This window comes from Vanessa tameamea, chromosome 13, assembly GCF_037043105.1.
Source record: "Vanessa tameamea isolate UH-Manoa-2023 chromosome 13, ilVanTame1 primary haplotype, whole genome shotgun sequence".
NCBI lineage: Eukaryota > Metazoa > Arthropoda > Insecta > Lepidoptera > Nymphalidae > Vanessa > Vanessa tameamea.
This window is the reverse complement of record NC_087321.1, coordinates 12,421,546-12,437,985: the sequence shown is the minus strand read 5'-3', so window position 1 is coordinate 12,437,985 and position 16,440 is coordinate 12,421,546. Positions and strand designations below refer to the sequence as shown.

The 16,440-nt window shown below is 39.0% G+C and overlaps 3 protein-coding genes across 8 annotated transcripts in view; 2 read left to right on the top strand and 1 right to left on the bottom strand.

Annotated features, from left to right (window-relative positions):
* The window catches only part of LOC113391475 (uncharacterized protein), a 93,969-nt gene that overhangs the window by 67,862 nt on the left and 9,667 nt on the right, over nt 1–16,440 (top strand). For 3 of the 6 annotated variants that reach the window (XM_064216723.1, XM_064216724.1, XM_026627446.2), the window contains 6 exons: nt 55–132; nt 3,512–3,604; nt 3,689–3,782; nt 4,596–4,734; nt 6,212–6,363; nt 7,066–7,754. The exons of 1 other annotated variant lie outside the window; for it this stretch is intronic. In XM_064216723.1, coding sequence (XP_064072793.1) covers nt 55–132; nt 3,512–3,604; nt 3,689–3,782; nt 4,596–4,734; nt 6,212–6,363; nt 7,066–7,189 — 680 coding nt within the window. In that variant the 3' untranslated portion in view covers nt 7,190–7,754. Of the gene's footprint in view, nt 1–54; nt 133–3,511; nt 3,605–3,688; nt 3,783–3,965; nt 3,995–4,595; nt 4,735–6,211; nt 6,364–7,065; nt 7,755–16,440 lie in introns of those variants that run through there. 2 more of the 6 variants (XR_010309316.1, XM_064216725.1) reach the window with 2 other exon arrangements.
* Nucleotides 7,741–13,547, bottom strand: LOC113391471 (uncharacterized). The gene is made up of 7 exons (XM_064216740.1): nt 13,135–13,547; nt 12,945–13,058; nt 10,892–10,994; nt 10,553–10,704; nt 10,094–10,317; nt 8,837–9,057; nt 7,741–8,225 (listed from the first exon to the last, which is right to left on the bottom strand). The coding sequence occupies exons 1-7, from the start codon at nt 13,321–13,323 to the stop codon at nt 7,963–7,965; spliced, it is 1,266 nt and encodes a 421-aa protein (XP_064072810.1). The 5' UTR covers nt 13,324–13,547; the 3' UTR covers nt 7,741–7,962.
* LOC113391473 (eukaryotic translation initiation factor 6) lies at nt 13,608–14,658 on the top strand. Its single transcript, XM_026627441.2, has one exon. The coding sequence runs from the start codon at nt 13,732–13,734 to the stop codon at nt 14,467–14,469; it is 738 nt and encodes a 245-aa protein (XP_026483226.1). The 5' UTR covers nt 13,608–13,731; the 3' UTR covers nt 14,470–14,658.

Sequence of the window (16,440 nt, the reverse complement as noted above, 5' to 3'; positions counted from 1 at the left end):
ACTTTTTTTAGGATTGTCACATAATATCTACAAATAATATTGTTTCTTCCATAGCATGTGCGAGCGCTGTGACCGAGGCGTTAGCAGCTGCTGGAGAGACGGTAGAAACAGAGGAGCAGTCCGGAGAACGCGGTGAGTCTCTTCTTCTACCGCTGCTGCAGGGTCTCCTGCAAGGAGGTGGGCAGCGACTTTTGGCTGGCCTTGGAGCGGCCTCTCATGACGTCGTGGCCGATGTGCGCCGCTCGCTGCAGCGCCTGCGTCTCGCGCTCGCTCCACCCAATGACCATCCTCAAGCTCGAGCCCTACTTGCGCTAGCTGACAGACTAGAGGATGCTCTCGATGCCGCAGACAGACTCGATGGTTGTAAACGCAAACCAAGGAGACGCAGCCGTACTTCCAGGCATACTGTTGGTGTAACGCGAGAGGAACTCGAGGAAGCGCGACGTATGGTTGACCGAGACCAATTGTTACCTGAGTCAGTGAAACCTATCACTCCACCGACATCCTCCACAGTGTCGACTGCTCCGAGTATTGAGGAACCTTCAACGCCTGAAAGGAAACTCAGTCTTGATAACCAAGTTTGTTATCATGACGCTATTGAATCACGACAAAAAGATCCTCCACAGGCGCATAGTATTAACTATGACGTCACACCAAAAATAAATAGAAATGCATGTGTTGTAGAAAGACGAGCTCCGCAATCTAAAAAACCAGACTTCTTTAGACATTCTATAGCAGATACAACACAACAAGAGCTTCCTAGAAGCGCTGATCGCTGGCACACGGACAACAAAAATAGCATTATGGCCATCGCTAATAAATTCGACAGTAAAATACAAAAAGAAGTCCCTGCACCAATCAGAAGGGCTCCGATTAATAGACCTATGATTACTATACAACAAAAAGCTGAAGAAGAATTGAAACGAAGTTCTTATTACCGACCTCCTCCACCTGGATACAATTTTGCCGCACCTCCGATAGCTGATGACATGTCAAAGCCCCTTAATCGTTTTAATAATAGTAAACGTAATCGTATGAAACGTGCCAATACTATAGATATTGGTAGACCTCTCGGTGGGTATAAAATAGATAGTGACACAGAAGACGATAATATTATAAGTCACGCTCCCAAGGTTCCTGAATTCCAACCTCAAACAGAAAATGATAGAAAATTCTTAGCGTTTATGCAAAAAAATCAAGATAATCGTAACACAGGCACTGTTGGACAAGCTAATTGGAGTAACCGGTTTGGCAACATCAAAAATGCCTTTGAAAATCGCGAAAAAGAGGAAAATATTAGGTCATCGAGTGCTTCCTCGGCTAAAAGATTTTGGCAAAACACAAACAGTACTTCTCACTCACTAGCTCCGCGCCCTCGAAAAATTTTAGCTGATATTACACCAGAAATAGTTAAACCTCCATGGGCATCCCAACGTAGGGACTCATTGCGGAATCAAGTCCCTGCCCCAGCGCAAACTTCAAAACATACAACGACTCCGCCTATAATACAGCCACCAAATAAACAAATTATAAAACCTTTTGTCGCAAAACCAATTCCAGTTAATCAATTTTCACATGCACCGATGTCTGCATTTAAACCCCCACAAAAAATTCTATCGCCTACATCGGCTCCTTTAAACGTGTGGAGTCCTCCATCTTCTAGTATCCCAGTATCGCCTTCAGTAGATAATGCAAACGTACATCCAAATATTATGAATTCACTAAGCCCCATTTCGACTCTACCTCCTTCACTCTTAGCGTCTGATGTTGATCAAAAGAAATCAATGGGATCGACTGCGTCCAAACTTGAGAATGGTAAAATTGATCCACAAACAACGTTGATGCCCAAACAATATGGCTATCATCAGCCCACGCCACCGACTCACGTACGTCCACAGGCACAAAATTATCCAATAAAACCCATACCAAGTCAAAACGAATTGTCTGCTCCCGAATTAGTTAAAAAATTAGATGAATCTAAATCAATACTTAGTCCAGAACCTTATTTGCCGAAGGTCGATGCTCAACAGCTCCAAATTGAATTTTATGAAAGACAAATTAGAGAGAAACAGAGACGCGAAGCGTTGAATGAATGTCGTGATATTCCAGCCCATAAGCCTCCCGCACCACCCGCGCCTGTTTATACAATAATTGATTACACACCTCAAAATGGCACTGCAACTTTTATGCCTCTACAGCAAACGCCAGACATAGAAAAGGCTAAAGCTCACAAAGTGGACTATCTACCAGATGTAGTTATGAATGAAACAAATAATTACGACTACGCTGAGTCGCCAACTACTCGCATAGCACCCGCAAGTCCTTCAAAACCTAAAATTCCCCAAAAAAGTCAAAACGGAGTAGCATACGCGAACAACTGTGAGGACGGAACGGCGACAGAGCACGATAGTGTAGTAACACGCGTGATGCGTGGTCCAGTTCGCGGTGCCGCTACCATCACGGCGGGCGTGCGCACACGTGGAGCCGCCGACAATCTACGGGGTGTGCTCGACAAAATCTCCACTCCAAAGCAGGAAGTCATCTCGCAAATTGAAAGAAAAAAACGGGACTTAACGCGAAACCAGGTACGGCTGCCGGCCCCGTCTTCTATTCGTCCTGGCCTCTCTTCCCCGCACGCCCCCTCACCGCCCCGCCCGAACCAAGTATTTGAGTACGACGGATATCCTCGATCCCCAGCTGGCCTGCGAAGCCCTGCGCTCGCCGCATCACGTGAATCGGTTTTCTCTAGCGAATCACCCGGTAGTCGCGATTCGAGCCCTGGCACCGCTTTAACTCGCTCTGGATCCTGGCATCGTTTCGGAGAGTTCGGTTCGAAGCCGTCCTCGCCGCGAAGAGTAGTAGCGCGCACCAAGTCGATGCACCTACTAGCTATTCCGAAATTATATGAAGGTGGAATTACACATGAGCAACTGCCAGAAAAAAAGCGCACAGTGGAAGCATACTTCACCGGACAAGCGTCTTCGAACCGCGCCACCGCCCAGCTATCGACGAACGCGCCACTGCGCGGGCGACTGGCGCGCCCCTCGCAGGCACAATCGTTCGCGCTGGGCCGCAGCCGCACGATGCCAACCGTGTCGGAGCTACAGTTTCTGGACGAGAGCAACGCAGACGACGCATTCGAGGACCTCGTGTCGGCGCTCGCGTAGCGCGCACACATTCCACTAGTTAGGAGAGGGAGACAAGCGAGACGCGCGTGAGTCGTGTGTGTGTGGGCTGCCTGCCGCTTGTGTCGCGTCGCATGTCCCCTCGCGCCCCTCCGCCCCCTCGCCCCCTCGCCTCACCGGCCTTTGGCCTTCGCCCGTGCCTCACGTCGATGTACATATTGAAACATACGTTCTTCATTTCACCGAATCCCTTAACAGTGTTATTTTGACTAATAGCTTTTAAGTATTATTTGTATTGTCTTGCTGTTGTTTTCAAAGTGTTCCGATTTAGTGTTATTGCCATTAAAGAGACGAATAGAGATTTTATAGTTTCCTTTAATTTACAGACGAAGAGGAAGTGACGACTGTAACATCGAGCGTGAGGAGGAACTCGTCCGAAAAAACAGTTAGCAGTACCACCACTACTAAAACTTCGAAAGGTACAGATTATATCGAATTATATTATATAATATTGTTGTTGATCGATTGGTACAATATTTATTTAAATAATATTTGTGTACCAGTGATTGAGAGTATGACTCGACCGGCGCCAAAACCCGTGTCGCCGTTCGCCAAGTTCCGTCAACTCGAAAAGCAAAATTCTACTAACAGTCCCAAGTAAGTATACTGTATAATATAGGGATACTCTTTATTTTACCGAAACACACAGACGATATAAACAAAAGACATCGACCACGAGACGATACTTACATCTAGTCCTACAGCGATCATTGCGAAATATCTATAAACATATATTTTGCTTTGTAATTATTTAATAAACGTATTTATTTATTTTGGCAGCCATAACAGTGGATCCGAATAAGGAATAGGTAATAATTAATATTCAAATAGATGATATTATAACAAGTACTTATAGTAGTCGCTTTTCTATAAAAGTTAGAAGCATCATAGCATCGCTTATCTAAGCACTTACGGAGTCCACAAAGCATTCAGTACTCAAGAGAACGACTCCGTGTGTACTTAGCCTTCATTAAGCATATAGATTACCACATTCATCGATCAAAGATCCGCCGGCTGATAGTCGCTTGATAGAAGATTTATAATATAGCACTACATGAATTCAAATGTACATAACAGTGCGTCCACCGCCATAACGACAGCACAGCGCGTTGCACACGATTGTGAGAACGCACGTGAACTAATCCAAACGTTCTAACGTCAAAATACCGCGACAAACTAACCGAGACGCGTAATAAGAATGCGCATTAAAGGCAACCGTCCGTCGGTTACGTAACGCCACGCACAGCTTCCAATGATCCATGCGTCTCGCTCTAACACGATCATATTTAAAGACATTATGTCGTGAAACCGGGAACAGCATAAGAACAGCGAGATACATCGAAAGAGACTGCGTTATGTGGCGCTACGTACTCGGTAGAGGATTAGCCTAACATGACGCTCCGGTTATAGCTCGCCCAAGAGCCCGCAGAGCCCGGGCTCTCCGTCGCAGCCTTACTTCAAGTTCACGGACCCCGCGCTGCAAGCCAGCGCCGTCACTATTAAAGAGCGTTTGCTGCATTGGTGTCGCGACAAGACCCGGGAATACGAGGTACACTTCACACTCCGCCTGCCCCCCACCACCTGACACCCCGCTACGGATAACGCACTGTATATATACTTACACGTCATATTGACAGAATTACTACAAATATTGTATTTACACCGTAATAATCAAAGTTATATCTAAATACGTACCGGGGTGTCAATATGGTCTCGATGAGCTGATGTGCAATTCTTGTTCCCCACGGCTTTCTATAAATGTTCTTTAAAGAAAATGATTTGTTAAAATTATCAATGAGCGAGGGAAGGATGCACATCGGCTTACCAGGGAGCGTGCGGGTGTACCGGACTCGACGTCGACACTGTAGCATGTGGAGCGAACTGCGCACGCGCACCGAGTTAACACGACGCTCACATCACCGCCACCGCCACTCATACACTTCACGCTTATTTGAATGCTTTATTATTACGCTATCCTGTATATATTGCTCAGTATATAATAAACTATATAACTATGATGTATATATCATGACCAAATTGTATCACTTTGGTTAGAGTGCGTCGCCTAACGGAACTAGGACTGAAACTAAATCATCGAATAATAAAAACATCTTATATAAAAGGAATTTTCAATTAAACTGTGACGATTGAAGTGTTTTACGAAATTAATTAAAACAAACTAACAAATGTTGAAAATGTCATTTTTTATGACAGAGTCTTATAAAAAGAGGTTTGGTGTACAAATTACCAGGTATAATCGTAAGCCTTGATACCAGGGGCTTAGTGCATGACTTGTGTGGTTTTATGTGTAAAAAGGCAACAAGACCAGTGTCTCCAACTACAACGTAGTTACGTCCTACCGTTTTGATACGACTGCCACATATCGTAGGCACGTTATAACCGCAGATACAATTGTTATAAATACTAGCACAGATAATATAACTTTTACAGTACTATTTAACGCCTGATTAGAAAAAAATATGCCCGATAACTAAAATCAGGTTTTTGATTAGTTCCTTTTGAATGGCATCACCGTTATTTTGACCAAGCAGTTGGAGACACTGCAACATATACGTTCCTCAAATATCAGAACGTATGTTTGTATATGAAAATAACCGCCAACTCGTTAAAATCTACTGGAATTTAGGTTGAGTTGAGATTGCTTGATACTCGTAAATCATCTGTGTTCCTCTTTAACAGATTTGTCTAATTATAACAAATAAAAGTCCCTTACTTTGATTCGAAATAAATATCAATCGGAAAGACGAAATATTTTGTACACAGATACTTATTAAACTTTAGTGCATTTGTGTCCGTTTACTCATCATTAAATTCTTTTTTAAATTAGATTTTGGATTATTTTAACAATTATGTATCAACAACCAAATTTGGCAAAACAATTACAATTTTGTCGCCAATATTAACGAATCCCTAAAATTATAAATAGAATTTAAAAAAGCCTGGAAAACCCTTCTACCTTAAAGTATCAGTCGTTATACATATTGTATAATCGATATTGTGCGTAGAATGTGAAGCTGGAGAACTTCTCGACGAGCTGGGCGGACGGACTCGCGTTCTGCGCGCTGGTACACCACTTCCTGCCTGACGCGTTCGACTACTACGCACTCACGCCCGACAAGCGCCGACACAACTTTACGCTCGCCTTCAAAGTTGCTGAGTAAGTGGACGCTACCTACCAATACACCCAGGGCCGGATCTACCATATGGCTTTTTGGGCTTCAGCCCAGGGCCCCGTGAATTCAAGGGGGCACCAGCTAAGTCAAGTCAAAGTAAAAAATAGACGACAATGCAAAATAATCCATAACTTTATTAAATTAAACAGATCGTATGGTTTGCAGCCCTGGGAGTCCTGCAATTAATCAAACCCATTCAATTAATTTAATTCAAGTCTACGTTCAGATATGTCTTAGGTGGGCCCGTAAGTAGTGTTAGCCCAGGGCCCCTTAAACTTACGGTCCGGCCCTGTATACACCACACCCCAGCATGAAAGTCTAAAATTATCGGACAATACTATATATCAGTCTCCTTCTTGGGCTATTCTATCCCTGAATAAAATCCGAGCTATGATTTCAGCAAAATGAGGTCAATCTGTATGGAAACATCGAATGCGTATACGTATGCGTAACGTACCTATATGGTTATAGGAAATGAAACTTGATTCAAAATATACTACGTCCAAAACAAAGCCATACTAATGATTAAATGAATAATGAAATTGGCAAATATTGGCCACATTCGATGGCAAATATTGGCCACATTCGGTGCCAATTAATAATTGAAGTAATAATTCTTTAGCATCAGATGTGGTCGCAATAATGTATACATAATTATCATTAATAGTAAAACGAATTGATTGCAGTGAGAAGGCGGGCATCTACCCGCTCCTGGACGTGGACGACATGGTCGCGATGCGCAAGCCGGACTGGAAGTGCGTGTTCACGTACGTGCAGTCCATCTACCGCCGGTTCAAGGACGAGCAGTGACGTCACCGTCCGTCCGGCGTCCGTCGGTCTGAGCGACGCAGTAGTTGAACGTTTGAGTCACAAATATATTATCGTGGAAGATTAGTGAGTCCGAAGAGCGTATGTTGTTGATATTGTTTGTTCGTGTGTTATGTTTGTCAGATGTTTATTCGCCAGTGTCCGCCCAACTCGCCGTTTCTCCGAGCGCCGTCTCGTATAGAGTCCTCCTATTTATTGTAATCTAAAGATGTATGTGATTTTTTTATATTAGCTTTTAAGTTTGACTAACAGTTATATCTCGAGCGTTTGTTTAGGTCATAGTCCCTCTGGTATTGTCTCTAGCTCTTACTATGATACGACGCGCTGCCAGCGTGGATCTCCTTCACTTATTTACCTACATAAGCAAGCTGCATCCTCGCGGCAGCTCTTAACGAAACCTTCATTCTAACAATATTTACTTTTTATAATTTGATATATTAATTTTATAACCACTTGAGAATAATCGTCTAATGATTCTTTGACTATTATTATTTATAATATTAATTTATATGGATATAATGAAATAAATATCATTAACAATTTATAATTCGTTTATTATTTCATATTAATCGTGTTCGTTACTAATTATTGTAATTGTTTTTAACGAGTTGACAGTGATCGCATTTGTCTCGCCAACAGTATCGATATTAGTAGTATTGCGAAGGCACCAGTCGATACTACCAGGTACATGAACATTTGGGACATTATCGTAATTATGATATTTTATTCAGCATATAGGTTAATATTTACGGTATTCACGGCTCCGGGAGCGTGTAGGGTAGGGCAACTATGAAGGGGTCTGCAATATTGGTGGATCGATCAGTAACTCGCGACGGATCCTGGTGGATATCTGAATCTCGCTCGGGCACCACCGTAGCGAGTGAATTGGCACTTGGAGTGGGAGACTCCCCCAAAGCCACACGCACGTGCAGTGTGCCGTCGCGCCACGCGCGCCACGACATCTGGTGCTCCTGGATTTTGAGCAGCATCCACGTCGTCAGCAGGCCATTGAGTGCACCTAGAGTACGTTAGGAATATGTCATATTAGTAATAAATAACCAAAATGTTTAAATGTAATTGTTTTATATTTGACAGTACGCCAGATAAATAATAATTAATAAAGAATATTTGTCAGTGTATAGTGAATAAAAAATAAGGAAGACTCATAAATTCTATAATTATACACACGTACATAAATACATATAATATAAAAATAGTTAAATAAGCCAAATGCATACTGAACAATACTAGAAACTTTTTCTTCATCTTATAAACTCAAACATTCAAACGAGCCGGAGGTTCACCCGATGGAAAATTACTACCAATGCCCACGGACATCTGCAACACCGAAGGGCCTGTAGATTGCCGGCCCGTAAAACTCGGTAGACCCAGAAAAAATCGGTTTACAAGCAGGTCAAACATAGCATTTTAAAGTGACATTGCTACCGACAACAACAAAAATTTTCTAAATAATCAGAAGAGCAGTAAGTACGCATCCTAACATAATTTATGAAACCGCATACAACAGTCGGAATTAGATAAAAGTGAGAATTATATAGAGGGGGGCTAAACCGTTTCCGAACGATTAGACCAATAAAAGACGGGAGATCAGAACCGAAGGCGACTCACCGATGATCCCGATGAGCAGCGACGAGAAGAGGTTGGCCGCGAGGGCCGCGCCGCCGCCGCGCCGCGCGCCCGCCTGCAGCGCCGCGTCGCACGCGTGCAGCGCGCGCGCCGTGCCGAGCACGGACGCCGCGCCCAGCGCCGCGCCGCGCCACGCGTCCGCCGCCAGCGCGCGCCCGCGCCCCGAGCGCGCCCACTCCACCAGCGAGCGCGCCCACGACCACCTGCCGGCCGCGAGCTTGTGTACGAGCCCGACGCATTCTAATCTACCACTTGGGAAGTGCGCCCTATTTTACCGCCAAACTGTAAACCTACCCTTAGTTTCTTTCTATAGAATCAATGCGTCGACGTGACCGAGAAAGGCAACGTAATATACAGGGTCGTTGGTAATTCGACGTATTGCCGTTACGAGGTGATAGGGGTGACTATTTGCGATAATTTAAACCCCATATGCATGATGCAAAAGTGAACCATTTTTGAGTTATCACGTTTTTTAGATTTTTCAAAATAAGTCAAAATTGCAACTTCAAAAATTTATTAAAAAAAAGTTTCGATTAAAATCTACTTTTTTCTTCTGATTTATAAAAACGATTACACACTGGATATTTTTCAATATTTAAACAATAATTATCGGTCCAAATTTAAAAATGCGAGACGGAAAAAGATATTATTTCAATATATTTTTTATTTTTTTCCCTCAAATATGCCTAAAAAACAAAAAAAAACATTATGAAACTTGTTCTGCAGATTATTTTAAAAACATAATCGTTTACTTAGCTTTCCGAAAAAATATGAAAACTAGAAATTTATTTCAAAGCAACCGAAATAAAATGATCAGAAAGGACGCTGGTGGAAATTCGTATTCGAACATGACCGAATTCGTACAAAAGGTCGCTCTTTAAAATTCCCATTCCAATAACCTGTATATAGGAGGCAGCGTAATGCCTATAGCTAGACCAGAGTTCTTACCGTTAGGTCGTGCATTTCCTCGTCTGACTTTCTAATGTGAATACGAGAGCCGAGGTGGTTCCGAGGAAACGGAGCCGTATACGAGCACAACGTATCTTGGAATAATTTATTAGTTTCGTTTAATTAGTAATAATCAGCATAAAGATAAAGTTTTAAGGCTTTAAATATCGAATCCATTCAAATTAAATTTAAGTTCAGCATAGAAGTATTACACTTTTTTATTGATTCAAAATTCTACCACCTGTTCGGAATGTTTGAAAGTCATTCTTTCCCATCATTCACTTAACTTACTTGTGACTGCGAGTGACTACGTAGTGGTGTCGACACAACTCGCAGTAGGACGTGGCGGCTTGCAGCAACCAGCGCTCGAGGCAAGTGCGGTGCACGGCGGCGATGGTCCCGCGGCACGAGCACGGCCGCACCAGACGTTCCGCCGACTCTCCCCCGAAGCAGATCCGACATATGTTATCGGAGTGACTACCGGATATGCCCGACACCTCCTTTGCGTCTGATCCCTAAATATGATTAAATTATTCTTTCTAATAGTTATTTCACCTACTTAAAGGTATTGTAAAAATTGGACATTAGCTGTACGTAGATAAAATAACTATTAAATAGACTTTACTAGACTTCTTCCCCTTGATCCTTTCAATACATTTATATCTAAATTAAAATTGTTAAATTTGTAAAATAATAAAAATGACTGTGATTTGTAACTACAGTTATTTGATGATTACGTCACGTCGGTACCCTTTTATTAAGCAGTAGAGCGCAAACCGAGCCAAGTATAGACATAGACCGTCTAGTTGGCTGTAGGATCGACGATGCAGGTGATGAGAAGGTCAGAGAATCAGCAATACGAGCGCGCAGCAGTCGCTGCTCCTCACTTTCAGTTAGGTTTACTGAAAAAGCATTAAACGAATAAGTAACTGTAACTTTCAAGGCACGACATTTTACAGTTTAATTTTAATGTTTGTTACTGCAAAACCTTTTTTCTAAAAACAGCACAGTTATAATATATCAGATAGTTAAAGATATATACTTTCAGAATGACCTTTGTCCTGGTATTATAAGATTAAAGATATAAACCTGGTGATCCAATGCCTGGAGAGTAGCGCAAGCTAATGTCGGTTTGCAGTGCAACTGAACGCAAATCTCTGTCTCTTTGTGAACTAGTGTTGTTAACATTAGCCTAAAACAATATTATAGTAACAGGTAGTCAATTACATACAGGTCTTACTCATTTTGTAACTATTGGTAGGTTTCTAAAAATCTCTTGCATTTATTGGGATCTCTTACATTCGTTACATTAAAACATAACAACACATTTAAAAATATATTCCGTAACTACATAAGTACTTCTAAGATAGATTCTTTATATATTATAAAAATTGTAAAAAATACATTTTACGTTAGTACATTATAATTATTATTATTTAAAATAAAATAAATAACGTACAATTTTATCAGTTTGTTTAACTCAATAGTTTCAAACAGAGAACTTAAAACACAAGTCTAACCACGACTTCTGATTTAAGTTCGCTATTTAAAGGCAAAATATCAAAACTGTTCTATTACTATGACATAATACATATGTTTTTTTATGTTAATACGTAAGATGCAATGAAGAAAACACAAGAAATACTGGCGTATCGTGTGATTTATTTAAAGCAATTTAATATTTAGAACACATAATACATGACACAAAATATGATAGTGTTAAAGTTTAAGGCTCTTTATTTATTGTTTTATACTAAAGTCAACGAATTCAATAAGTTTCCATTAATTGAATAAATTCTGATTCTTTGCTAAAAATTGGTGTTACACGAGATCGACGTTAGGTCTTTATCTATTATAAGTATATATAAATGAGCTTCTTTTCTATGTTATTTTTTATGGTATCGGTAGACCGACAAGCAAATGAGCTACCTGATGGTAAGTGGTCACCACCATCCATATAGACAATGGCGCTGTACGAAATTTTAATCATTCCTTATCATCATCAATCCGCCACCAACCTTGGGTACTAAGATGTTATGTCCCTTGTGCCTGTAGTTACACTGGCTCACTCACCTTTCAAACCGGACCACATCAATTCTAAGTGCTGCTATTTGGCGGTAGAATATCTGATGAGTTGGTGGTACCTACCCAGACGGGCTTGCACAAAAACCTACCACCGAGTTAAATGTCAATATAAATGTATATATTTATGTGTTAGCAGTTTATATATTAGTATCATGCATAATTGTTTAATAACAAATTATTTAATTTTAATTGCTGAAAAAATAAAACGTGGAGTTTTACCTTACTTGAAGTAAGAAAGCACAATTATAATATAGCACTATAACTATAAACAATGGTAATCTAATATGAACAACGCTACAACGATTTTAAGGATCAATTTACAGTGGAGTCCTTGTTTATTGTCTCTTACCGAAAGATATAGCTCCGTGACATTTGGGCATATAAAATTGGAGAAAAAGAATAATTATTGACGTTCTCGCCAGTTTTCTCGGTATTTTTATCATTCAAAAGCGATAGTGATTTTATTTACTAAATGTAATTTATGTCTTAAATTAATCGATTCGTAAAAAAAGATGTTACACATCACTATCGATGAAACTGTTATCAAAAATTTGAAACTACAATTAATGTGTAACAAATACCAGATTAATCTAGAAGTGTTTCTAGTGGAAAATACAGCAAAATTATTAGTATCTTTACTCCTTCTGCCACGGTAATATGTATATATATTTTAATATCAGATAATATTCAAGAAATCCAAATGTGTGAAATTTACTTAAAATGTATTTCGATGAGACTTGTGTTAATGATGTGCTCCATATAATTTAATACTCTGGATGCTTAGAAACCACCGGCGCTTTGCTTATTACCATTTTAAATACGATTTAAATGAACTCATATATTTGACGATGTTCGTAATCCGATATATTTGAGCAAAAGATAACTTTAGTTGTATGAATAATATTGATCACTTAAGATGTTTCTACATTTTTGGTAATTTCAACTGTTACTTTATATATGAAATACTGTCTGTATAAGCCCCATAAACAGAAGTTGTTGTTATAATTTTGCTAGAATAGATACACCACATATCTTTATTAAAATAATATTTACTAACGGGTGCATGAAGCGATGAGCAGCTAGAAGCAGACATGCTTATTGTTACTCTGCTATCTGAACTTCTCGAGCCCCAAAACATTAACAATGTTTGTTCTTCCGCAACATCACAGTCCTTGAAAATATTGATATATCTATATTAGCAAGAAAACCTATTTATGTTTTATGGTATCCAGGCTAATATGAATTACCCTTAATAAATTTGAGACGCTGCAATTCCTATGAAATTTAAAATTTATCCTTTGTAAAGCTTGCAGAATATTTGGCTTGTACAGCACTGGAGCAAGAACGGCTTTTCTTAAATTTTGTACTGTATCACTGGGAAATGTGGGAACTTCATTTAATTCTATAAAGCAATTTAAATTAACAATTTTATACATTTTATAACTACTCCCGGGACATTGTCAATAATTTTATTCATAACATAATATAATTGCGCACGATTAATATGAACATAATAACATAATTTGTCTAAGACATTGATGTCAAATAATAAATCCGCTTTTATATGTCCATTTGATGTCCATGAAGAATAATCCAGGAATTAAAATAAGTCATAAATATAATTTAAATTAATACATTGATTTGAATGATTCCTATTGCACAATATGGTTGAAACTTGAATTTGACAGTTATATTATTTTCATACATAGACTGACAACTGACAATTGAGTCAGAAACTGACAGCTAGAGTAAACCTCTGAGTGTTTTTTCGCTCCACGTGAAGATTGAAATAGCTTGTGAAACATTTTGAAAATACATAAAATCAATAAAAAAGAAAAGTAATTATGGCGGTCCGTGTACAATTTGAAAATAATAATGAAGTGGGAGTGTTTAGTAAACTAACAAATTCATATTGCCTCGTAGCGATCGGTGGATCGGAAAATTTCTACAGCGTGTTTGAAGCTGAACTAGCGGACACAATTCCAGTTGTGCATGTGAGCATCGCTGGATGTCGGATTATCGGGAGAATGACTGTTGCCAACAAAAATGGACTTCTCGTACCGTCCTCAACCACAGACACAGAACTACAGCACATACGCAACAGTCTACCGGACACCGTTAAAGTACAGAGAGTCGAGGAGCGGCTTAGTGCTCTTGGCAATGTCATCGCTTGCAACGACTATGTTGCATTAGTACACCCAGATTTAGACAAAGACACTGAAGAAATCCTCGCTGACACACTAGATGTAGAAGTTTTTAGGCAAACTGTGGCAGGAAATGTACTGGTAGGGTCATATACTGCGTTAACTAACCGAGGTGGTCTCGTCCACCCCAAAACTACTATACAAGATCAAGATGAACTTTCATCTCTACTACAAGTACCATTGGTGGCAGGCACAGTTAACCGAGGCAGTGATGTTGTTGCTGCTGGCCTTGTTGTTAATGATTGGAGTGCATTTTGTGGAATGGATACCACATCTACAGAAATTTCAGTGATCGAGAGTGTGTTCAAGCTTAATGATGCTAAGCCAACAGCTATCACATCAACTATGCGAGCCTCACTCATAGACAGTATGTCATAACCCTGAACTACGCCACAAGCCTGTTTAGTGTTAAATATCCATGTGATAATTTTAAGTTCAGTTTTGACATTGTAAAAATTTCTGTTGATCAGATGCTACCAAACAGATCACCTTTTTTATTACATAAGTAAATAAATATCAAAATTGTACTATTTTTTATTGATATCTATTACAGAGTTAAAAAATTAAAATGATGTTGTTTAATTTCACATATGTTGTGAAATTGTGTTACAATCAGAATAATTTATTTCACGAATTATATTAAACACAATAATAAGACTATATTTAAGACACACTGAGCATTGTCATAATTCTACCATAGAACATCTACTCTTACCTACTGTGATGCTGATAGTGCACTACATAATTTCAAGGTTCATCTGTGTACCAACACATCACTGACCAAAGTTTCATTTGTCTTTACTTTTGTAATAGAATACTTTTCGAATTATTTCAAACATAATATTTTTTTAGTCTGTTGTCCATTTTATAACATAAATTTTGTCTGTCTATTAGCATCAGCTCGTCAAATAATGTGTAAGATTGTTTTGGTATTCCACTAATTTAGAAACAAATAAAACACTAATTTTTATAATACATTTAATTGTAAATTATAATTAGATCCAATAGTCCTATCTACATTGACACACAAGTTTCATCACAACACTCAACCATTCTTATCCAAAAACAAAATAGGAACAAAAAATACAATAAAATATCTGTCACAATGTTTGTACAAAAAATAAACAAATAGTGCCAATATAATAATGTTACTCTTTAAGGATCAAACACACCAATGAAAAGTCACACAAAAGCAAAATTGAAAACTGCCTGTAGTTTTTTTTAAGATAATTATATACAGGGTTATTGGTAATTCGACGTATTCCCGTTAGGAGGTGATAGGGGGTGACTATTTACGATATTTTTAACCCCCATATGCATGGGACTACGGGAATACGTCGAATTACCAATAACCCTGTATTTATAGATAATTTCTGTTCAGTGCAGGTATAATCAATTACCTTTACCTTATTACAATAAGAAATTACTTAATAAATGGTTATGTACAACAAAGGGACAGATAAAATAATCAAAGCAGGACACATGATTGTTACGACAAAACGGATAGACTGAAAATATAAATAATTTTACATTAAATTGAAACATAAAAAAACTGTAGCAACTAGAACAACATATTCCTAAAACAATTAAGGATATACCTACAGTACTTTACAAATCATAATGTAAATATTCTTAGTTCTTACAAAGAAAAAACGTGAAAGAAATAAAATAACAGTTGTTAATTAATTTTAATAGTTAACCTATTTTATTCTTCTTTATATTTGAATTTCAATAACATGAAACAGAGTATTAATTTTGAACATGCATAATATACCCGTAATAAACATGAAGTAATAATTTAAATACAGAAATCACTGAAAAACCACCTTTCCATAGACAATCGCAATATTTCTCCCAATTCGACGTGCCGAATCACAAGGCTGTGTTTGATTTAAGATAATTATTCATATAGATCTTTAAATTTTTTAACATCTTAAGCAAAAATAACACTTAATGTCAATTTTTAAATAGAATTAACTCAACGATATTTTTGTAACTTCACCATAAAACATTTTACACCTAGAAATTATATTTTTTGCTATTTAACGGAATCTTAAACTGTTAAGTACGTAGTATTAACGCCTCTCGGGTCGCCTGACAATATTAAGCAGAATAAAAGCTTATTTACGTACAATGACGCAAACTTACGGAGCGCCAGGGTCGGCCGGGCCGCGCTTCCGGATGCCCGATGCTCTGCGGAAATTGCACAACTACAAAATATATTTTGCATTGGAGCATGCGTTGTATTGCTGCTTTCGATCATATGTAAAAAAAACCGAATCCACTTGCGTATTCTGTTGTACCTACATTGTAAAGTGAGTTTTCACTCAATCGGATATGTTTAAAGTG

Bases quoted from the DNA above. Each gene is read 5' to 3' on its own strand.
- LOC113391471 (XM_064216740.1), bottom strand. From the start codon at position 13,323: ATGTATAAAATTGTTAATTTAAATTGCTTTATAGAATTAAATGAAGTT. The intron at 13,059-13,134 runs GTAATTCATATT...AATATTTTCAAG, and splicing joins GCGTCTCAAATTTATTAAGG to GACTGTGATGTTGCGGAAGA. The intron at 9,058-10,093 runs GTAAGTTAAGTG...CGCGGCCGGCAG, and splicing joins GTAGTCACTCGCAGTCACAA to GTGGTCGTGGGCGCGCTCGC.
- LOC113391473 (XM_026627441.2), top strand. From the start codon at position 13,732: ATGGCGGTCCGTGTACAATTTGAAAATAATAATGAAGTGGGAGTGTTT.